This window comes from Bombus pascuorum, chromosome 10 (assembly GCF_905332965.1).
Source record: "Bombus pascuorum chromosome 10, iyBomPasc1.1, whole genome shotgun sequence".
NCBI classification, from domain to species: Eukaryota; Metazoa; Arthropoda; class Insecta; order Hymenoptera; family Apidae; genus Bombus; species Bombus pascuorum.
In genome coordinates, this window is record NC_083497.1 from 396275 (window position 1) to 417198 (window position 20924).

General features: G+C 35.0%; 1 protein-coding gene and 1 non-coding gene across 6 annotated transcripts; one reads left to right on the top strand and one right to left on the bottom strand.

The window, feature by feature from the left end:
• Positions 1-3905: 3905 nt before the first annotated feature.
• Positions 3906-12497, bottom strand: LOC132911541 (cytosolic endo-beta-N-acetylglucosaminidase-like). Of its 5 annotated transcripts, none has more exons than XM_060968251.1 (7): positions 12145-12497; positions 10991-11363; positions 10484-10849; positions 10229-10403; positions 9908-10148; positions 9555-9794; positions 3906-4542 (listed from the first exon to the last, which is right to left on the bottom strand). In XM_060968251.1, exons 2-5 carry the CDS (start codon positions 11221-11223, stop codon positions 10059-10061), a joined length of 864 nt encoding a protein of 287 aa, XP_060824234.1. In that variant the 5' UTR covers positions 11224-11363; positions 12145-12497; the 3' UTR covers positions 3906-4542; positions 9555-9794; positions 9908-10058. The 5 variants fall into 5 exon arrangements, with proteins under 5 accessions (XP_060824234.1, XP_060824233.1, XP_060824230.1 ...); XM_060968250.1 differs by having other exon boundaries at positions 10991-11413; XM_060968247.1 differs by having other exon boundaries at positions 10991-11440.
• Positions 12498-16771: 4274 nt separating this feature from the next.
• On the top strand, positions 16772-16844 carry Trnaf-gaa (transfer RNA phenylalanine (anticodon GAA)). The gene has a single exon. It is a non-coding gene; the product is annotated as a tRNA-Phe (tRNA).
• Positions 16845-20924: the final 4080 nt, after the last annotated feature.

Consider the following 20924-nt stretch of genomic DNA (forward strand, 5'->3'; position numbering starts at 1 on the left):
TAAAGGAAACAACAGTAGAGACAACCAGGAACCCAGAAATCAAAATCGTGATGACAACGGAATTAGCCTATTAGGGAGCACCTCAACGATACATGCGGCAAACCACGATGTTTGGATAATCGACTCAGGAGCTACGGATCACATGACAGGACGAAAAGAATGGTTCAGCGTTTTCGAAAAATTCGATAACACGGTGAAGATAGAGATCGGCGATGGTACATTCATGGAAGCATGCGGCAGAGGAAAAATCAAAGTAGAGACTTTTGTGGATGGCAAAGGGGTAGCATGTACAATGAACGATGTATTATATGTACCAGGTATGAAAAGAAATCTGTTTTCCATTAGATCTGTCGCAAGGAGGGGTATAGACTTCTGTATTTTAAAGGATGGGGAAAATTGTATATTTCTACAAAACAAGAAGGTAATAGCAAGAGGTTCGGTTATCGGAAATTTATATAAGGTCGATATGCGAGTTATCGTACCGTCAGTTTGCAATCTTAGCAATAGAGCGGAATCAAACGCGGATACGTTGCAATTCAATAGTAAGATCAAAGAAATTCATAGTGATGGAGGGAAAGAATTCAAAAATAAAGAGGTTAAAGAATTTTTAAGAAGTCAGGGAATTAGGCACACGGTTAACGTCCCATACACTCCTGAACAGAATGGCGTTGCAGAAAGAGAAAATAGAACAATAGTAGAGGCAGGCCGGTCAATGCTACATTCGAAACCAATTCTACCGTTGTTTTTATGGGCCGAAGCCATGAACACAGCAGTGCATGTCATAAATAAGACAGGGCCAACAGGACAAGACAATAAAACACCATATGAACTATGGTACGGGAAATCCCCAGATGTAGAAAAGTTTAGAGTTTTCGGTACTGAATGCTTTGCACACATACCTGCGGAAAAGAGAAGTAAACTTGACAAAAAGGCTAACAAAGGATATTTGGTAGGCTATTTAGATGACGGACGAGGGTATCGAATATACGTGCCGACCGTAAGAAATGTAATATTAAGCCGTGACGTAATATTTAAGCCCGAACTAGAAACAGCAAAATTCGTTAGTATAAATTTACCGAAAATTGTCGAGCGCGAAGATGTGTGTACGCAGAACGATAGAGCATGTACGTATGAAAGCGCAGTGAGTGAACATGAAAAACAACCTCATGTAACCAACGAGAATGTGAGACAATTGAGAGATAGAGACAAAATAAAACGAACCGATTTTTATGGTAGTCCAGTAACGTACGTAGCGGAAAAATTACCGGTGGATTTTAACGAAGCGATGAGATCCGAAAAGAAAGAATTATGGAAAGCGGCTATGAATGATGAAATGAAATCGCACCATGAAAATAAGACGTGGATCCTTGTAGAAAAACCAAAAGATCAAAAGATACTTAGCAATAGGTGGGTTTTAACGATAAAGCAAAATCCGGACAATTCGGAACGATATAAAGCGCGACTTGTGATTAAAGGGTGTTCACAGAAAGAAGGCATAGACTATAAGGAAACCTATAGTCCTATTGCTCGGTTTGACACAATTAGATTAATGCTTAGTATGGCTGCCAAAAATAATTTACACCTTGGACAGTTTGACATTAAAACCGCATTTTTATATGGAAGTCTGAAAGAAGACATTTATATGAAACAACCTAAAGGTTTTGATGATGGTACAAATCGCGTTTGTAAATTGCTAAAATTAGAGAAATTTAATATGAATGAGGCAAACAGTGTTTCTACACCTATTGAGACTAATTGGAATGAAAGTAACATAGGCAATAATGATTGTAACGCACCATACAGAGAAGCTGTAGGAAACTTAATGTTTCTACAAACCGTAAGTAGGCCAGACATTAGCTTTGCAATAAATATAGCGTCGAGACATTTAGAAAATCCAAATAAGCATCAGTGGAAATTAGTCAAACGAATTTTACGCTACATAAAAGGGACCGCGGACATGGGACTCTTATATACAAAAGCAGGTAGTCTCGAAACCTTCAGCGATGCTGACTATGCAGGCGACAAAGACACAAGAAAGTCGACATCAGGCGTTGTATGTAAGTATGCGAATGCGGCCATTACATGGCAATGTAAGCGACAACAATGTATAGCTTTATCTACGACAGAAGCTGAGTATGTCAGTGCAGCCTCAGGAGCGAAAGAAATTATGTGGCTGAAGAAAATATTTCTTGAATGTAAAATAGATATCCTCAAGTATACGCTATATGTAGACAATACTAGTGCCGCGAAATTAATTAAGAATCCGGAATTCCATCAAAGAAGTAAGCATATTGATGTAAGATATCATTTCTTGCGAGATTTATACAATAGAGGCGAAATTGATGTAACGTATGTAATAAGCGAAGAACAACTGGCAGATATATGTACAAAGGCGTTGCCAAAACCAAGATTTGACTATTTGAGACAGAAATTAGGTTTGAAAAATAAAAGAGATATTAAGAGGTAATTTTTGTAAAGATGTAGAGTTTTTAGGGAGGGTATCGAAGTGGTTATTACATGTAAAAAAAAAAAAAAAAAAAAAAAAGGGAAAAACTCTACATGATCTGTTAAGTCCTCTTGTAGTATTTTTTTAGTAATAAATTAATGTGAATAATAAAGAGAAAGGTATTGACGAAATTAAGCTTCGAATATTTACAAAGAGATAATTGTATAGACCGATGTAGAGTTTTAGGGAGGGTGTTGAAGTGATCGTCACTTCTGAGAAAACTCAACATCTGGTCTTCGGTTTTTCAACCGCCTAAGGTCTTCGAAGGCGCATAGACAAAAGAATGAGTTTAGGAAAGGCCATAAGCGGTACACGTCCGACCTTGGTTGAGGCAGTTGCCTTTAGTCTAAGGGTAACGTTGCTAGAGAGAGGATCTGGATAGGCTTACATAGTACTACATATTTTGTAATTTACTAGTCACAATATATACACTTTCAATACCTTGCAGTTTGCTCACGCACTTATTTAATTCCATCCACTGAATAATCTTAACATAATTCAATATAATTAGTTGTATATACCATAACGAGTTTTACTTCTGTTCCTTTCTACAATATAGGATTTAAAAATGTATTTCCTGTACCTTGAAGATTTTATAGATTGTTATAGAACAGCTTTCAGATTATTGTTTCGAGTAATAATCATACCATTGAACAAATTTTTCTATAGCGCGTTTCAATCTATTTTGTTATCACAGAGTTCAATAATTCCAGAAGTTACTTTCTGATATCAATCACTTCTGCAAATTTATCATACTCTTCAAATAAACATTGATATACCGATAAATCTCTAAAAGTAAAACTACGTTTATAATAGTACATTAGTACTTTATCCAGAATAATTATACGCTTTCACGAAAGTATTTCAACACTTATTGCAAAGAACTTTTATGTTCATATTGTATGTTGAAAGTCATTAACATTACAAGATGCCACTATCAGTATTATATCGAATAAATTTGGAACCAATCTAGAAATGTACATAGGAGTTACAAGATATTTATCGTGAACATGCATTTAGTAAAAACTTAGTATACAACATGAAACTATCTTAAGCATATAATAAGTAAGCATTAAATATGGTGCCGCTGAATATTGACGCTTATTAATATAATGGATAATGTTATTGAACGCTTAAATACTTTTCTGGTCTTTGTGAAATATAACTTGGGTATTCAGAAACAGGAAGCGACTTGCGATGTACATATGTAGTTGACAGGCTTTTAAGTTTTATTTTCTCAAAACCGAAACCTCCACGTAATATTGTTATTCTTGATTTCCATATTATCTTGGGTCACAGAATTTCGCTGACTTCACACGGATTTAGAACCATGACGTATATTACACATATATAATATAGATAATATAAGGATAAAGGGAAAATCGAAAGAAAATCGACATACCGTAGGATTTTCTTTTATTTAGCATACAACCATTTTTAAGCGGACACGGGATCCCACGGATACAAGACAGACACAATAGTTTATGGAATGATTGAAAGACGCACGAGAAAAATGAACTGCCTGACCCATTTTCATGAAAATTAAACTATGATTCACGTATATATACAATACTAACTCTTCATTCGTCATTTTCAAAATCAGAAAAACCACACAAATTTAAATAATTCATTTTAACGTTAACGTAATGATTAACATTGTTCAATCTTTACGTATAATTCATATCGATCAACAAATTCCGAATAAGGAAGAAAAGCTTAATAGGTAAAGGCGAAACACGTAGAAGACCGCGATTACGTGAAAGCCGAGTCTCTCGCGAGTCACGCGTTCGAAAATTTCATGAAACAGCCGATAATCGTTCTTTAGAAGTTCTCGTCGATTTCTTAATCCCTGGCACGGTTGAAAATTTCGAAATCGTCTTCTGGTGCGTCCGATATATCTGATGCAAGTGGTATCTTGGGGAGAAGGGGCACGCAGTCCTCTGGCGAACACTCAGCGTGGCCCTCGGATCCATAGCTATACTCATTGCAGTTTCCGGTCGAATGCGGAAGTGGCTCGCTCACACGGTATTCCCTTCCTGTAATCAGTGTTAAGGTTATTCGGTGTATGTGGAATTAAAGAAATGCGTGGGTAAATTGTAAGGTATTGAAAGTATATGTCGGAGATGAAAGGACACCGGGTCCCCCCCGTTGGAATTATTTGGAAAAGCCTCAATACTGTAGCATTTACGAAATAACCCAGACACAGTCATTCGAAATTTGTGACAATGAGCCTTTGGGCTCGAGGCGACCATCGGTCGCCGAAGCGTGGCCACGGTCGCGGGATGAACGTTCCGCTTAACAGAGATATGAAGTTACATAGCTTTCCTTTAAAGAATTGGCAGTACCGACACTTGACAATAAAACATTGTAACAGTTCCGCGGCTCGTCACACAGAGACCGCATTCTTTGAGTAAGATGATCGCCAGATGCCGATGCATCATTCACAGTTTATGCTCAGATAGTCTGAGGAGCCGCTACAAATCTTAGGACTTAGACCTTCCGATTGACAAACAGTCTTTGTTCTATCCGCCCGTAAATCTGTCACCTATTGCGGAAAGATATGGGAGATCAGATTTCCTCACGTGCGACGCTTCCCGCCAGGAACTCTCTCTCAAAGGCGGTTAGCATCTTTTGCTAACCGCCGATATAGAAATTAACCAATTAACAGCAACGCCCATTTCCCTCACCCTCCGTGTGGAGGCTTTCTTTGACGAATCCGATGATCTCGTGCCCTTAGGCACATCCCATATAGTCTTCCTCTGCAGCGTCGTCGTGACGGAAAGTCATTCCCTTTCTGGCAGTCTCATTAGCTATACGCCTAGTGTGCTTGTACGATCGGTGAATAATCTACGAGTCGAATCCGACTTAGACTTCGAAGCAAAGTATATTCGTTATCCCGTGGACCGTGGATTCGCTTTATCGAACCTAGGGCCATTGTCATTAGCGTCCAGCTACCGCGTCCGATTGTCAATCTTGTATCAGCCATACTTGTGTAATAAATATCGGTGCGACAACCATGAACAACATTGGTGAAGATTCATTAAACGCCACTAACGCCAACCCGACATATATATATTGTGAATAATAAAGTACAAAATGTGAAATACAATGTAAGCCGATCCAGATCCTCTCGCTAGTGTCACGAATCAATTTTCCTTTTGCCATGTGGTACGCCAGATGTGACGATCCTTGCGAGATTCCCCGTAGTCCGGACGCCAAGACCTATCTATTGTTCTATTAACTCGCAACAGGCCTAAGAAGACGACATAAACCCAATCTGTTCAGTTTCAGTTTCCTTCACGTAAACATTTTCGGTTTATGTTTGTTGCACGCTCTTACCTAATACGGAGAAAGCGGGTGTCTGGCAAGATAAGAGTTTTCCCATGAACAAGGATGCCCACGAGCCATATCTAGCTCTCCTTGTCTTTACTACCTAATTCATTTACCAATGGGCATCGCGGATCATTACCCTCACTTTTCCACCAAAAAGTGTGGACAACGAATCCGCGTTCTGAGTTCAAAAGGGAACACCCACACCGAGTTTTCCTCAGTAAGAGCAGTAGAGCAGTCAGATAGTCTTGAACGGTCACGTCTAGAGCTCGGAAGTGTATTGTAAACAAAAGAGAAAAATAAAAGTTTCTTTTCTCCTTAAATTCATTATTATTTTACGTGACACTAGCAACGTTACCCTGAGACTAAAAGAACCGCCGAAACCAACGTCGCACGTGTACCGCTTATGGTCTGTCATCGACGCATTCTTTTGTGCGCTATCTACGCGCTATCGATGACCTTAGCGCTTGAGAAACCGAAGAAAGACCAGATGTAGAGTTTTCTCAGAAGTGGCGATCACTTCAACAATAATAATAAACGAGAAGCATTCGAAACAGGTGATCCATCTATCTCCCAATATTACATTTATATTAGCAGAATGCGGAATTATTTTTTTTCTCGAAATAACTCTATTGTAATTTGATTGTAACTAGACTACTGAAACACCGGAATTACACAGAAGAAAACGTAGAGACGAATTAACATCTACAAAAGGGGCTACTCCTATATATGTATAATACGTATCGTAAGTGATTAATGTGCACGTGAGATTAGGAATGTCAGCTATCCTCGAGAACTCACTCCCATTCTATGCTTCTGTTATTTAGACATTCGTTAGTTAATTCTTTCATTAAATCGTTTATCATAAAAGATATAACTTAGAAAAAACGAGGCTGGCACCCCGCTGGGGGTAGCCACCCACTATATTGCTATATTTATTTTTATTTTATTTTTTTTTCACCAATAAGATATAACACTTTGCCAAATGTCCATAAGGACAAATTGTAAAAAACCAAAATAAAATAAAATAAAAAAAAAATTTAATCGTTTACTATCCTAATCGATTCATCTTAAAACTCTGGTATTTTCTCGCTGATAGTTTATTCATTCATGATATGATGCAAATGTACGAGATGTTCGATCTGATTGACACGAACTTTGCATTTTTGCCCGGTGAATTAAAATTTAATATTAATTGAGCATATGTTTCGAATACGTATAAAATTAAATGATATTAATAAAATAATTTTACTATAAATTTTAGTTTCGACTGTTACGATTATTTAGATATATTTATGCCCGTAGATTGATAAAAAATTATTTCTTAATTAAATTAAAAATCGTTACTCATTTTGCAATAGAACTGTATGAAATGTATAATATTCCTTTGCAACGGTATTAACATTTACATACTTTCCCACTAATGTTCGCAGCCAAACAAAAAATATTCACTTGTTTATTAGAATAAATATTCTTATAGGTTGTAAACATAAATGAGTAATGAATTTAAATTCAGAATTTCAAGAAATTTCTAAAATTATCCAAATTTATTCAATAAAAAAGAATGTCTTTTTCATTAATTCAGATCTACAATAAAACAAGCAAACAACAAAATTTTACAATCAAGTATTATTGAGATCTTTAATAAATTCTTCGATTTTAGATTTTTATTAGCGATTTGAAATTTTTACCTTGCTAAACAAACACGGAACATGATTTCTCGCCGATATACAATTTCCAATATCAGCGAAACAGAAGCAAAAAGCACAGCTGGAACAATATTTTATACACAGTAGAAGCTAGATGGATCAGCTCTTGCAAAGATCGTTTCACCAGATTGCCAACTTGCGAGCCACAAGCCAATTGAGTTTGTTCAATAAGCTTTCTGAACGTCTCGTACAGGTCGTGATTTCTTCGTAGACTCAAGCTACAAGGCCGAACGTATCGACTGTGAACAGAATATGGTTACGTCTCAATTAGGATATGACGAAAGATATGAATGACACGAGTATCATCTATGATCTTATAACGAAGATCCAGAAATATTTAAGCTCTGTTATGCTTCTTCCCTTAAGACGGGTACTCGATCCCGAGACCGAACAGGCCGGGTTTCTCATACCCGACTTGTTAATTCGGACGTTGTAGGCTGACGTCTACAGAATTATATAGTTTTGTTCATCGTTTGTGTATCGCTAACATAGTGGGAAGTAACCGATTCCATTCTTCCATTCTTCTCGTAACGCGTACAACATACCGTACAACAGACAAGAGAACTACAACGATTCCTCATTAAGAGAATTAAAGCACGCGGGACCTATCGTTCAAACTTGCGTTTTAACATCTACGGGTGTCTACATCGAAAGCGTGTGGCCAAATTAGCCGAGAGTTCTCACTTAATCACGATACTTAGTGACGATCGTGGCGACGATTCGTCAGTATGAGGATAGATCGTCGGTAGAGAAAAATTGTACCGCTCAAACAAGCTTTTTCGTACATCATTGTGAGAAATAAGAATACCCTGACCCACTTTCATGAAAATTAAACTATGATTCACGTATATATACAATACTAACTCTTCATTCGTCATTTTCAAAATCAGAAAAACCACACAAATTTAAACACTAACAACAAAAAGGAAAATTTCATGTTAAATAGAAAGGGTATAGTATTACGAACATTAATACGAACGTGACTTCTTCGACGCTTTTAGAATTTCGAGATCACACATCAGACTATATTGGCATTTCTATGTATTGTATGATTTTGTTGGGAAAATCATAAACATACAAAATTTTTCTGTATATTCTGTAAATCTAAGAGACTCTTTTTGTTAAAATGTTCTTCCATTGAAAAAGATTTTTATTTTATAGAATTTAGAAAAGTTTATGTAATTTCAGAAAACGAATAAAAATAAGTTTACATAAATCAATAATTTGAATATTGTTTACTTCCTCTTTTTACATAGAATTAATAGTAAAATTATTGTTAATATTCTCCTGTGTGAATTTTTTTCAATTTAAATTGTCGTTTAAATAGAATATTTTTTTGCATTTATGCAACAGTTAAAAAAGATTATGAACTTAAAGACACCTTTTAAAAACTTCAAATTAATTTTCAAACTAAAGGTTTAATATATCTCCATTTACGATTTGAAATTTAAGATAATACCACAACTATCTTTGTTAAAAGCACCACATGAAGCCTTTTATAGAAAGAAACTGAAAGTAACAGATATAGAAGAATTGATAGCATAGAATAGAATAGCATAGATAGTATAGAATTGCATAGCTCTCCTTAAACAGAAACAGTTGTACTGACATCCAACAGTAAACATTCCAACTGTCCTTGCCCCCTGGCTCGCCACACACAGACCCAATTATTCCCGCAACATGATTGCCAGATGTCGATGCATCATTCACAGTATATGTTCAGCTAGCCTGAGGACCCGCTATAAATTTTAGGATTTAATTGACTAAGGTCCTTCAAATTGACAAACAGTCTTTATCCTAACAGTCCGGAAGATACGGGAGATCTGCTTTCCTCACGAACGACGTTTCCCGCTAGCAACTTTCTTTCAATGGCGGCTAGCATCTTTCTCTAACCACCAACATAGAAATTTCTGTTTTAATTAACAGATTATTTGCGACCAACTCTTATATAGAATTTTAAGTAAATACATAGAAATTAACCAATTAACGGCAACGTCCATTTCCCTCACTTTCTGAACGAGGGTTGTCCTCGACGAATCCGATCATCTCGTGCCCTGAGACACACTCCATCATAGTTTTTCTCTGTAGCATCACTGTGATGGAGAGGAACATTCTCGTGCGATCTCATCAGCGAGTAAAACAACGTCCATACGATCAGTGGATATTTCACGTTTTTAGCAAACAGTCCGACTTAGACTTTGGAAGAAAGTATATTCGTTATCCCGTTAACCACGGATTCGTTATTGAACCTAAGAACATTGTTGATAGTATCTCGAATATCTAACTATCACGGTTACTTGTTAAATTCTGTGATCTTGTTTTTTATGTTACAAATATTTCAATTTATATTTTGTAGACTTACCATCTTTTCCAGTTGTCAACCAAATCCATTGATTTATAATGAACGATGGATTTTAAGCAGGTATTATTGCCGAGAACTAGTATTGATTCGTGTTGACTTCCGTTTGCTGTAAATAAGGAAACAACTGTGCCCAAAATAGATCTTCTACTTCTTAGAATGTCTTAGATCCGAAAAATTCGTGAGTCCAACCTGGACCAAAAAGTGCAACAGAAAGTCCTTCGTGTCGTATTTTTTGTAAAGCCTGTAGATTATAATGGTTTAATGAAATATTAAACGATATTATATTATATGCTACAATAAAATAAGTAATATTGTAATTACATATGATGAATTAAATCCACCACCGCCAGGACAACCTCTTCCCCAAATATCAAGTCCTACATAAATATCATAAATATCTCTGCTGTGATTTTTTGCAAGTGCCAAACTGTTTTTCAATTTTGACTTCATCCAGTTATAATTCAAGTAAATGGCATCGCAGTTTAAAAAGAAATCTCTGAAATATTATACTTAGAACATTCAATAAAATTTACAAACAGAAACAATTGTAAAAGTATAAGAGTGTAATAAGCTTACATGTTTTTACTGTTAAGCTCATTTTGCCAATTTAATTTTCCTTCATTGGTTACGCTATCGTACCATATAATTTCAGAATTTCTAATTGCTTCATGAATATTTTCTGTTAGATATTTTACAAAATAAATTAAATTATTAACTTGCTCACTTTTAATGGTATTTTCAATATTTAATAACCAGCCATCAAACTTATAAAATTTTGCAACAAGTATTAGTGCATCTGCAAATCTTCTTACTTCTTCCTGAGATTCAAGTATAACATCCCAGATACCTTCTCTTTCCGTAATTACAGTACCAAGAACTTTTACACCATGATTATGTGCTGCATTAATCCATCCAAAAGGGGGCACAGTTATGAAATGATGACTAAAATACACAAAAGTGTCAATAACACTCCAATGATAAAATAGGTAAGAATTATAAGATTCTGATCCACATATAAATCTGAAAAATCACGGGTATATTATGTATAATATATGAATTAATAAATATAGTGATTTCTATTACCTGTCTTCTAGGTAGCCACCTTTCATATCATGACAGAGCAACGTTTTCGGATGTACTTCTCTATCCAATTTTTCTAACCGCGTTCTTCCTGCGCTTATTTCTAAACCACTGTACACATAATCAGTTGAATCTCGTAGTTCTCCAATTTCTGGCCATGGTTTCAAGTTACCCACGTTATCGAATAATTCTTTTAAGTTTTTGAAAGGTTGTGACTCTGTAACTTCCGTCCTCATCTCTCTGAATTATACTGTTCCACAGATCACTTTCAAATAGTTTTTAATTCATTAACTCAAACAAAGGTTTCTCTTCTTATTTTGGTTCACCGGAAACTTGTATATACATGCGAAGCAGATAGTGTTCCCATCTAACAGAACTGGCATATCAAATTACGTCTCATGATATAATACCATTATCTACCAACTGCTAATGGGCAAAAAGATGTTCATTTCTCTATCAAACAAAGTATACAAAATAAAATTATGAATTTATAATGCTCCTACATCAATGTTTATATGATTGTTTCGACTTTGAAAGTAATATTCTTATTTACGCAAGTATATATTCTTTAATATTTTGCAAAAATTATACCGAAACAAACAATTTGGAATAAACATAACTAAGTAAATACTTTAACTTTTTTTTATATTTAATTAAATATTTTATTTGATTTGAGTAGAATTTAACACCTAACCTTTACGTTTAAAATATTAATCTTTCTCATTCTCTCTTTCAATGTTATTTCTTCTGCTTCCGTTTTATGATATTTATGACATTTCTTAGTTCAGATATAAGTAACTTTTTCGTAATTTATAAAAAATGACACTCTTTTTAATTATCCTACACTATTAATCCATTACATGTAATTTAACTTTGTAATTTAACTTTTAGCAACTTAAGATATGTGCATGTACAGAGTAATTTTCTTCCTAAGAATAATCATTTGATATTACGATAATTCCAAAAACTTAAATTAATTTGCAAATAACGTAATGCACAGCCATACACAAGCTATACAAGTTATACTTATGTCCTTTAAGTCACCAGAAATAAATTTTAAATTTTATATTATATATTAATATATATTATAGGGAGAAGCACTATACAAAATAATAATGTTAAAGACATACATGCAATTTATTAGTATAGATACTTACTATATGCAAAGCGTTCTCTTCAAAGATAATATGTCGGCTACCAAACGATCGACGGCAACCGAACGCATTTCTGGTACTGATAATAATAGTATAGTTACAAGACAGTTGTGTATCTATGTCCAACTATAAAATTTGAAAATCTATGCTTGGTCTCGCGGCATGTCGCATGTCTCATGAGACATAAAATGTATCGTCTACGGTCTACTATGTGAATATATTAATAAACTTAACAAATTTGTTATTATTTTCTCTAGGTAATTTTTCTCCCTCAAGATTCCGAGGAAAGTACTGAACTGTTGACTCGTTACCAGTGTTGACAAAATTTCATCATTTATCACCTTTCCCACTTCGTAGACAGGTTTTTCAAACTAAGAGCCACATATGGTACATTTGTATTGTACGTGCGAGAGTGAAGGAACGTATAGCACAACCACACACAAGTATGTATCCCCTCCATAGTATGTATGCTAGCGTTGTATGATGGCTTTGGACTCCGTTGAGAAAAAAGAGAGAAGCGCAGTGTGAAAATCTTATGCCCTAGATCTCTGGCGAGTATCACACGTGTAGAGCAATTACGTGAATATTAGAATAAAGTTCCTTATAATACCTCTCCAAGTCCTCTCCATATTTTAATAGCCGTAAATTGGCGCAGCAGCGCTAAAATTTGAAAGAATAAGGAAACACATATGTACGTATCTTTCTTTTGTGAGACAGAAGAGCTTTATTTTTCTGGTCTTCCAACGTTGCCGTCTGAAGCGTGCTTTCCATTTGCGACTAGCCACGCGATTATAAAATCCATTGCCGAATATGGCACAATTTTTATTCGTACTACCGCGATTAAGGATCGCGCGCGACTCTAAAGTTGCGACTTACCTCGACAAGTCAGTCGCCTGCAACTACAAAGTATACGGAACATGTACGTGCTATTATATCCATCGTCAGAAGAATCGCGCGGGACCGAACGTCATTTTGCTGCTAGAAGTGTGGGCACTCCTCACTAAGGACGTCTTAATATATAACACTATTAACTTAAAGCACTATATAATATTATGTAGTTATAAATTATAATATTATATACTATTATAGTATATACTATTATAATTTATAATACCGTCAATATAAATAATTAATATTATAGTGATAAAAATGACAAAAACCTAAAATTCAATTATTTTATTTATATTATTCAGCTTTTCCAAAGGTTTTTCGTTCAGTACTAATGGTTTCTCGACATAAAAGTTTACTATCCTTTTATGAGAAATGCGGATTGATTAACAGATTGATTAACGTGTTAAGAAATGGATGGTTCTATTAAAAAGAATATAGCTGATCTTCATTCGGTGTCGCGCGTGATACTAGCCAGAAATGAAAAGAAGCTGAAAGACGTCCTTATTCCTTATTATTGTACATGCGTCGTGCAGTATCATCAAGTCGAGTTATCGTCACACGTGCGTGTTTCCTAAGAATCAATAAGAAGAATATCGGGATCCTTATCGCGAACCGAAACTAAAACATACAGCCAAATTTACACCTTTTCACTTTGGATAATCTGTAAGTAATATACGTTTTACAACGGTTTGTAATATTTCTCAATTATACAATTTGAATTGCATTTGTTCCTAAGATGCTCAGCTGGTCTCTGACTCGATACAAAACGAGAGGAACGACCCTCCTACGAATATTCTGTTTGAAATAAACTGGTATGTGTCGGAGATGAAAGGACCCCCCCCCCCCCCCCCGTTGGAATTATTTGAAAAAGCCTCAATACTGTAGCATTTACGAAATAACCCAGGCACAGTCATTCGAAACTTGAGACAATGAGTTTAGGCTCGAGGCGACAACCGGTCGCCGAGCGTAGCCACGGTCACGGGATGAACGTTCCACCTAACAGAGATATAAAGTAACATAGCTTTCCTTTAAAGAATTGGCAGTACAGACACTTGACAATAAGACATTCCAACAGCCCCGCAGCTCGCCACACACAGACCCCATTCTTTGGATGATCGCCAGATGCCGATGCATCGTTTACAGTTTATGTTCAGATAGCCTGAGGAACCGTTACAAATCTTAGGACTTAGTTAACTAAAGTCCTTCAGATTGACAAACAGTCTTTATTCTATCAGCCTGTAAATCTGTCACCTATTGCGGGAAGTTATGGGAAAACCTGATTTGGTCACGTACGACGTTGCCTGCTAGGAACTCTCTCTCTAGGGCGGCTAGCATCCTTTTCTAACCGCCAACATAGAAATTGACCAATTAACAGCAGCGTCTATTTCCCTCACCCTCCGAGTGGAGGCTTTCTTTGACGAATCCGATGATCTCGTGCCCTTAGGCACACCCCATCATAGTTTTCCTCTGCAGCGTCGTCGCGACGGAAAGTCATTCCTTTCTGGCAATCTGATTAGCTAAGAGTCAATCAAGCGATCCTTGTATTACGAGTAGTAAGCCGATTCCGACTTAGACTTTGAAGCAAAGTATATTCGTTATCCCGTGGACCGTGGATTCGCTATATCGAACCTAGGGCCATTGTCATTAGCATCCAGTTACCGCGTCCGATCGTCAATCTTGTATCAGCCATACTTGTGTAATAAATATCTGTGCGACAACCATGAACAACACTGGTGAAGATTCATTAAACGCCCCTAACGCCAACCCGACATATGTATTCTGATTGTATAATATAATCGAATATAATCTGATTGTATTAGAAACAAATTCCTAATAGAAACGTTTTTGTATCATATGACTCGGAACGATTCAGATTAGATCATATTATTATATAATCTGTATAATCTAATCTACAAGACAAGCAACTTTATAACTTTATAAACGTCATATCGATTAAATAAAAAAAAACGGGATTTTTTCTTACATTTCCTCTGTATCTTAAAAATTATTTATCATACGTGAAAAAGTGTCAATAGAAGATTGTTGTTAATTCGTGCATTCGCGGGGATACGTGTCTCGGTTAGGCGCGTCAACGGGAGTCGTAAATTCCCGTTAGGATATAGGAATCGACACAGCGAGCAGGGCGATCACCTGATTTCTGTTAGGATAATAGGAATGGTTGTGGTAAAATAACTGTCGTCTACAGTCATCTAATATAAGGAATTTATTGCCGTTTACAACACGTGGAACGTATACAGATAAGATTGGATTTCGTCGGACCTTACACTGTTTAACTCGAGAGTTGATGTTGTTAGCGCGTTGACTGTCGATACCGTGTTAGAATAGTAGACTTGACTACCCGATGAGTGTTGTAGCACTGACTTGATTCTCCGATGTGTAGAATAAACGTGATTTGACTCTACGTGGCGTCGTAGAGCAATGTTTGACCGAATGAGCGTAATGACTTGACTCTTCCGCGTTGTTGAAGAGTAGTGTACTTGACTGTCTGCGAAGTATAAGAGCAGAGACTGACCCATCTCGTACTATTTAGGAGGAAAGCTCGGTGTGGGTGTACCCTTGCTGAACTAAGTACGCGGATTCGTTGTTCACATTTTTCGGTAGAATAATGAGGGTAACGATCCGCGATGCCCATTGGTTATAGCCGAAGTTAATAAACAAATCCGCGGAGAGAGGCTCCTGCAGATATGACTCATGGGTGTCCTTGGTCTTGGGAAAAATCAGCTGTTTAGCAGGGCACACCTGCTTTCCCCGTAATTAGCAAGAGTGTGAAATAAACCTAATGACTGTTCAAATGACCATCCATAAACTGAAAATATTTGTATGAATCGAAGTTAAGCTGAAAAGATTCGGTTTATGCTGGTTCCTTGGGTTTCTTGCAGGTCAGTGTAACGAGGGGTAGGCCTTGGCGGCCAGACCGAAAGGGACGTCGCACGGATCGTCTCGCGCGACGTAACAATTGTAGATAATAAAATTATCTATAAAATGAGACTCGTTACGTAACGATAAGCTCAATTTTTATGCTATACATTAGTAAATGGTGCAAAGACTTTTTTCTTAAATCGTTTATGACGTTAGTTAAAATTGTCATACAATATTGAGGTTTTATGGTATCAGTCATATCAAAATAGGATACCAAATTTCAAATCGATTCGTTTGTTAGTTTTTGTAAAATTAATTAATTAATTTACGAAACGGGAAATTTTTAATTTGTAAGAAAATTATGTGAGTTTACCTTAGTTTATGCTCCGATCTTCTACGCTATGTAGAAGACTTACTCCTCTATTACTAACATTCAACAGATATAAGTATAGTTCAGTGATTCTTTCAGTCTATTAATGAATGTAACTATAATGAATGTAATCATAACATTGCGTACAAATTTTTCTGGAAACAGAATAAAATTAGTATTAACGTCGAATGTGTTATAAGATACTAAGAGGAATTTATACGACAAACAATTAATTTAATATATTTTTACAAATAATTAATTTATTTATATAGGTTATGTTGTTTTCAAACGTGCAACAAAAAGTGAATCAACTTCAAAACAATAGTTAAAATGTACTTCATACTGAAATAAGACACATTTGTATTAACGATATGCTGATGTTACATTTGTCACATAAAAAATATATTATTTATATTTTATAAATGTTAAAAAGTTGATTAATTTGAATATATATAATTTTGAAATTAAATGGAACCGCCTTTATTACAAACCGAAATAGTTCAGTTGGGAGAGCGTTAGACTGAAGATCTAGATGTCCCCGGTTCGACCCCGGGTTTCGGCAGTTTTCCTTTTCTTTCATCTATTTTTTTTGTAAATATTTACGTCTTATGTTCAAGTACATGCTATTCAACTAAGAGATATATTTTGTATGTCTTTGGACGAATCATTTTCACATATTTCCGACGATTAACAAAAATTGTTAATATTATTGATAAAAATTATTTAATTTTCGGTCTGATACACGTTTGAGTATTAAAAATATCCAAAAAATTATTTTTTAAATAAAAAGTCAAGGCGACCTTGAGTTTTTAAATGGCATTTTGGACTCCACAGAGTAGCGGCTAACGTCAAGACGAATTCAACGTCCTACAATACTATGACTTTTAGATGACCTTCAGATTTACAAATCCGATTTACAAATACGATATGGAAAATTATCCCATTTCTATTAAAACATATATTAGATATAAGACTAATACTGCCAAATGAATAAGTTTTTAAACTTATCCAACGATTATAATAATATTGTCTTGTACTACATCATTACACGTTAGAATGAACTAATACTGTTAACTTAAACTTGTTAAACTTAAATTTCTGAGTTCAAGATCATCTCAAAATGATCTCAGAATTATAATCAATCATGACGATCTCAACTTTTTATCGGAAAAAAATTTGTAATTTACAAACATGTAGTTGATCGAAAATTATCTAACTTTTGTGCAAAACATTTCTTCCAGAAGTTGTAGGAAATGCCGCTCAGAAATACTTGAGTATCAGAAATATTTGAAAATTGGCGGTTAAACTTACAGGATATACCCTATATATATTATTTGAAACATACGTTTGAGATTGAAATAATACTGCAGTAAGTAATACTAAATGAATATACATATATAAATAATAATAAAATTATTGAAAGAACTAAAAACATTTATTATATATATTTTATTATGTATTTACATATATATTAAGATCTATGTATTTTTGAATGAAATAAGTATGTATAGTAATAATTACATTAGAGATCCTGTTTACCATTTAATAAATAAGATTTCAATAACTTTCTAGCTATTTTAGGTAGTATAACAATTTTTCAGAAGATTATATGCATTCATCTATTACAGATTATCTATGCTAGCATGAACATGAAAACTTATAGCTTTTTGCAAAATATTTAATATTTGATTACATATTTTTTTTGTTTTTTTTTTGTTTTTATGTGATTAGTTTTTTATTTTATTTTGGTTATTTTACAATTTGTCCTTGTGGACATTTGGTAAAGTGTTATATCTCGTTGGTGAAGAAAAAAAAATAAAATAAAATAAAAAATAAATATAGCATGTGGGTGGCTACCCCCAGCGGGGTGCCAGCTTCGTTTTTTCTAAGTTATACCTTTTATGTTTTGATTACATATGTAGATAAAAATATAAGCAACAATTTTTCAATAGTAACGGTAACAGGAAAAAAATGAAACTATAAACTTAGTATCGTAAAAACATCGTATCTATAATAATATTAATTAATATATATTAATTAATATAATTAAATTAATCATTGGTAGAAATTGGTATCAACAAAAATCTATTATATTTACATTTATTGTTTCTAGCCAATATACTAACAATATAACTTTTATATAATATAACTATAATAATTTATTATAATATAACTTTTGGAATATTTAGAATTGGATTTTATTCCAGTTGTTAGTGAGTAATATCCATTTTCCATGTCGTTATTTCGTATAATGTTCTTTTTTAAGTATTTATGACAGTGAAAAGATTTTTCTATGATAGTATTTACGTTAATACGTGATCATGTTTATGGTTGAAATAATAACGTTCTTTGAAACCGATGGGCTACATATCTGGCTAATGCGTCTGACAGCGACGAATACTCTCATGCGAGTAAACACTAAACGACCCGGTTTTCGGACGAAAAACAATACAGATTGGAATTGCTTTGCGTACATAATACACGAAAAAACTGAATCACGGTTGAACGAGAATTTTCAGATAATATATTATCGTTTTCGAATCGGTAAAAAAATTGATGGAAAGCCAATTTGTCTTTTAAACTTATATCGGTATATACACTTATATATGTGGAACGCATAATAATAATATTTTTTAGTGAGTGTTACTGGTGTGCACTTTTCACTCACGAATGAATCCGGCTCGAAGGACCAAATGTTACAACCGTTCGTGGAGAGACGCCGTCGCGAGGGAAACGCGTCCGACGGGAGGCGTAAATTCTCGCTACGATTCGGTTAATCGATGCCGCGAAATAGTCGTTCCCCTTGTTTCGGTTAACATAACAGGGGTGGTTTGATGAATTTAACACTGTTAACAGGTTCATAATCGTCTATATTCAACATACTTCCCCCGTTGAAAGGCTACCGATCAAAATTCTATAGAGATAAAAGATCGAACTCTTTTATCGTGTCATCGACGGAGTTTAACGTGTTGCTCTCTACATTATCAATTATCGTGATAGGACATGGGACATCCTGTAACGAATTCGAATAGGTCAATGGTTGCAACGAATTGTCGCCTGGTGAGGTCTTCTCTTCCTCCCGATTCAGATGATCGTGAATGATTGCCTGATTCAATTCAATGCAATTCAAAGTAATATTATTATTATTATTATTATTATTATTATTATTGTTATTATTATTATTATTATTATTATATTTATAACGATAAGAAATATTACATCCTTGATCATCATATAATTGTCAATCAATAGCACCAATTGCCATTTGTTGACGACTAAATACATTATCTTCAACAATAACGATTACCGCTGAAAATAAAAAAATTAGCAAACTGACAAAAAACATTATTTACAATGGACGCGACTGCCGATGAGAGTTTCAGGCCAGTAGACAAGGATGATTGTCAGGGTGGCCATTATGACGAACTTGATTCCGGCTTCGCGACCAAATAGATTGAAAATTATATGCGAGAAGCGCGGTCTCCAAAGGGGCCCGCTTCTCTTTCTACCGCGAAAGTAATCGCGATCAACCAAGGATTATCGCGTTTATACGCAACGTCGAAATTTTGAATTCGATAGATACGACTGATTTCTTATCGTCTCATAACAACCTAACATTTCCCTAATACAGGGAAATAAAATTTTATAAAGGCAGAGTGATTATCAGAATGTAAAGCGCTTTCGAAAGGAAAACGTAATATATTTCCTTGTAAACGAATTAAAGAAACTATGATGGAAATGACTAATGATGTAGGATCTACACCCTTGGACAAAAAGATAGCACATGTGTGCTATCATTAATTTCTCATAGATAGAGTCCGAATTTCCCAAGTTTGACGAATGGCATATAAACAGTACCTTGTAGTAATAAGGTATATGAGCTTGAAACTGTATCTTCGCTATTCCTCTTGTATTTATCAACAATGATTGTGAAATCCGGTCGGCGAAATGATAGCACACCAAGCATTTTGTTTCCATTCCTTAGTATTTCTGTGTATTCTGAGTGGTGTAGACGTAGTGAAAAGTAGAAGAATTTCATTAGAAACCTTACAAATTTCGATTCAAACAATGGGACGTGGAAAACAGCTAAATAGTGAAGAGATTCAAACAGTTTTGAAATTAAAGAAAGAAAACTTTACTATTTCTAAAATTGCAAAAGTTCTCAGTAGAAGTCGGAAAGTCATTTATAATTTACTGAAAGATGTAAATAATTATGGAACAAAAAAAAGCAGTGGGAGACCTTCCGCGATTAGTACTCGTGAAAAACGTGCAATTTTACGTGCCGCGTCAAATTCGCTTCTCACGTCACGTGAAATTGCAGAAAAAGTTGGCGTAAAAACTAATCCTCGGAATGTCAGACGTGTACTACAACAATCCGCGCACATAAAGCGGATGAAATTAAAACGAAGACCAGCTCTAAAGCAGATTCACAAGGAGCATCGATTATATTTTGCAAAAGAACATATACGGTGGAACAAGAAGTGGAGGAAAGTTATATTTACAGATAAAAAAAGATTTAATTTAGATGGCCCAGATGGATTCAATTTTTACTATCATGATGTAAGAAAAAAAAAATTGTCACAAATACGGCGTCAAATGGGTGGAGGTAGCATTATGCTTTGGGCAGGTATTGGGTATAACG

Bases quoted from the DNA above. Each gene is read 5' to 3' on its own strand.
- LOC132911541 (XM_060968251.1), bottom strand. From the start codon at position 11,223: ATGAGGACGGAAGTTACAGAGTCACAACCTTTCAAAAACTTAAAAGAA. The intron at 10,404-10,483 runs GTAAGCTTATTA...ATAATATTTCAG, and splicing joins GAGCTTAACAGTAAAAACAT to AGATTTCTTTTTAAACTGCG. The intron at 10,149-10,228 runs GTAATTACAATA...TATAATCTACAG, and splicing joins GTGGATTTAATTCATCATAT to GCTTTACAAAAAATACGACA.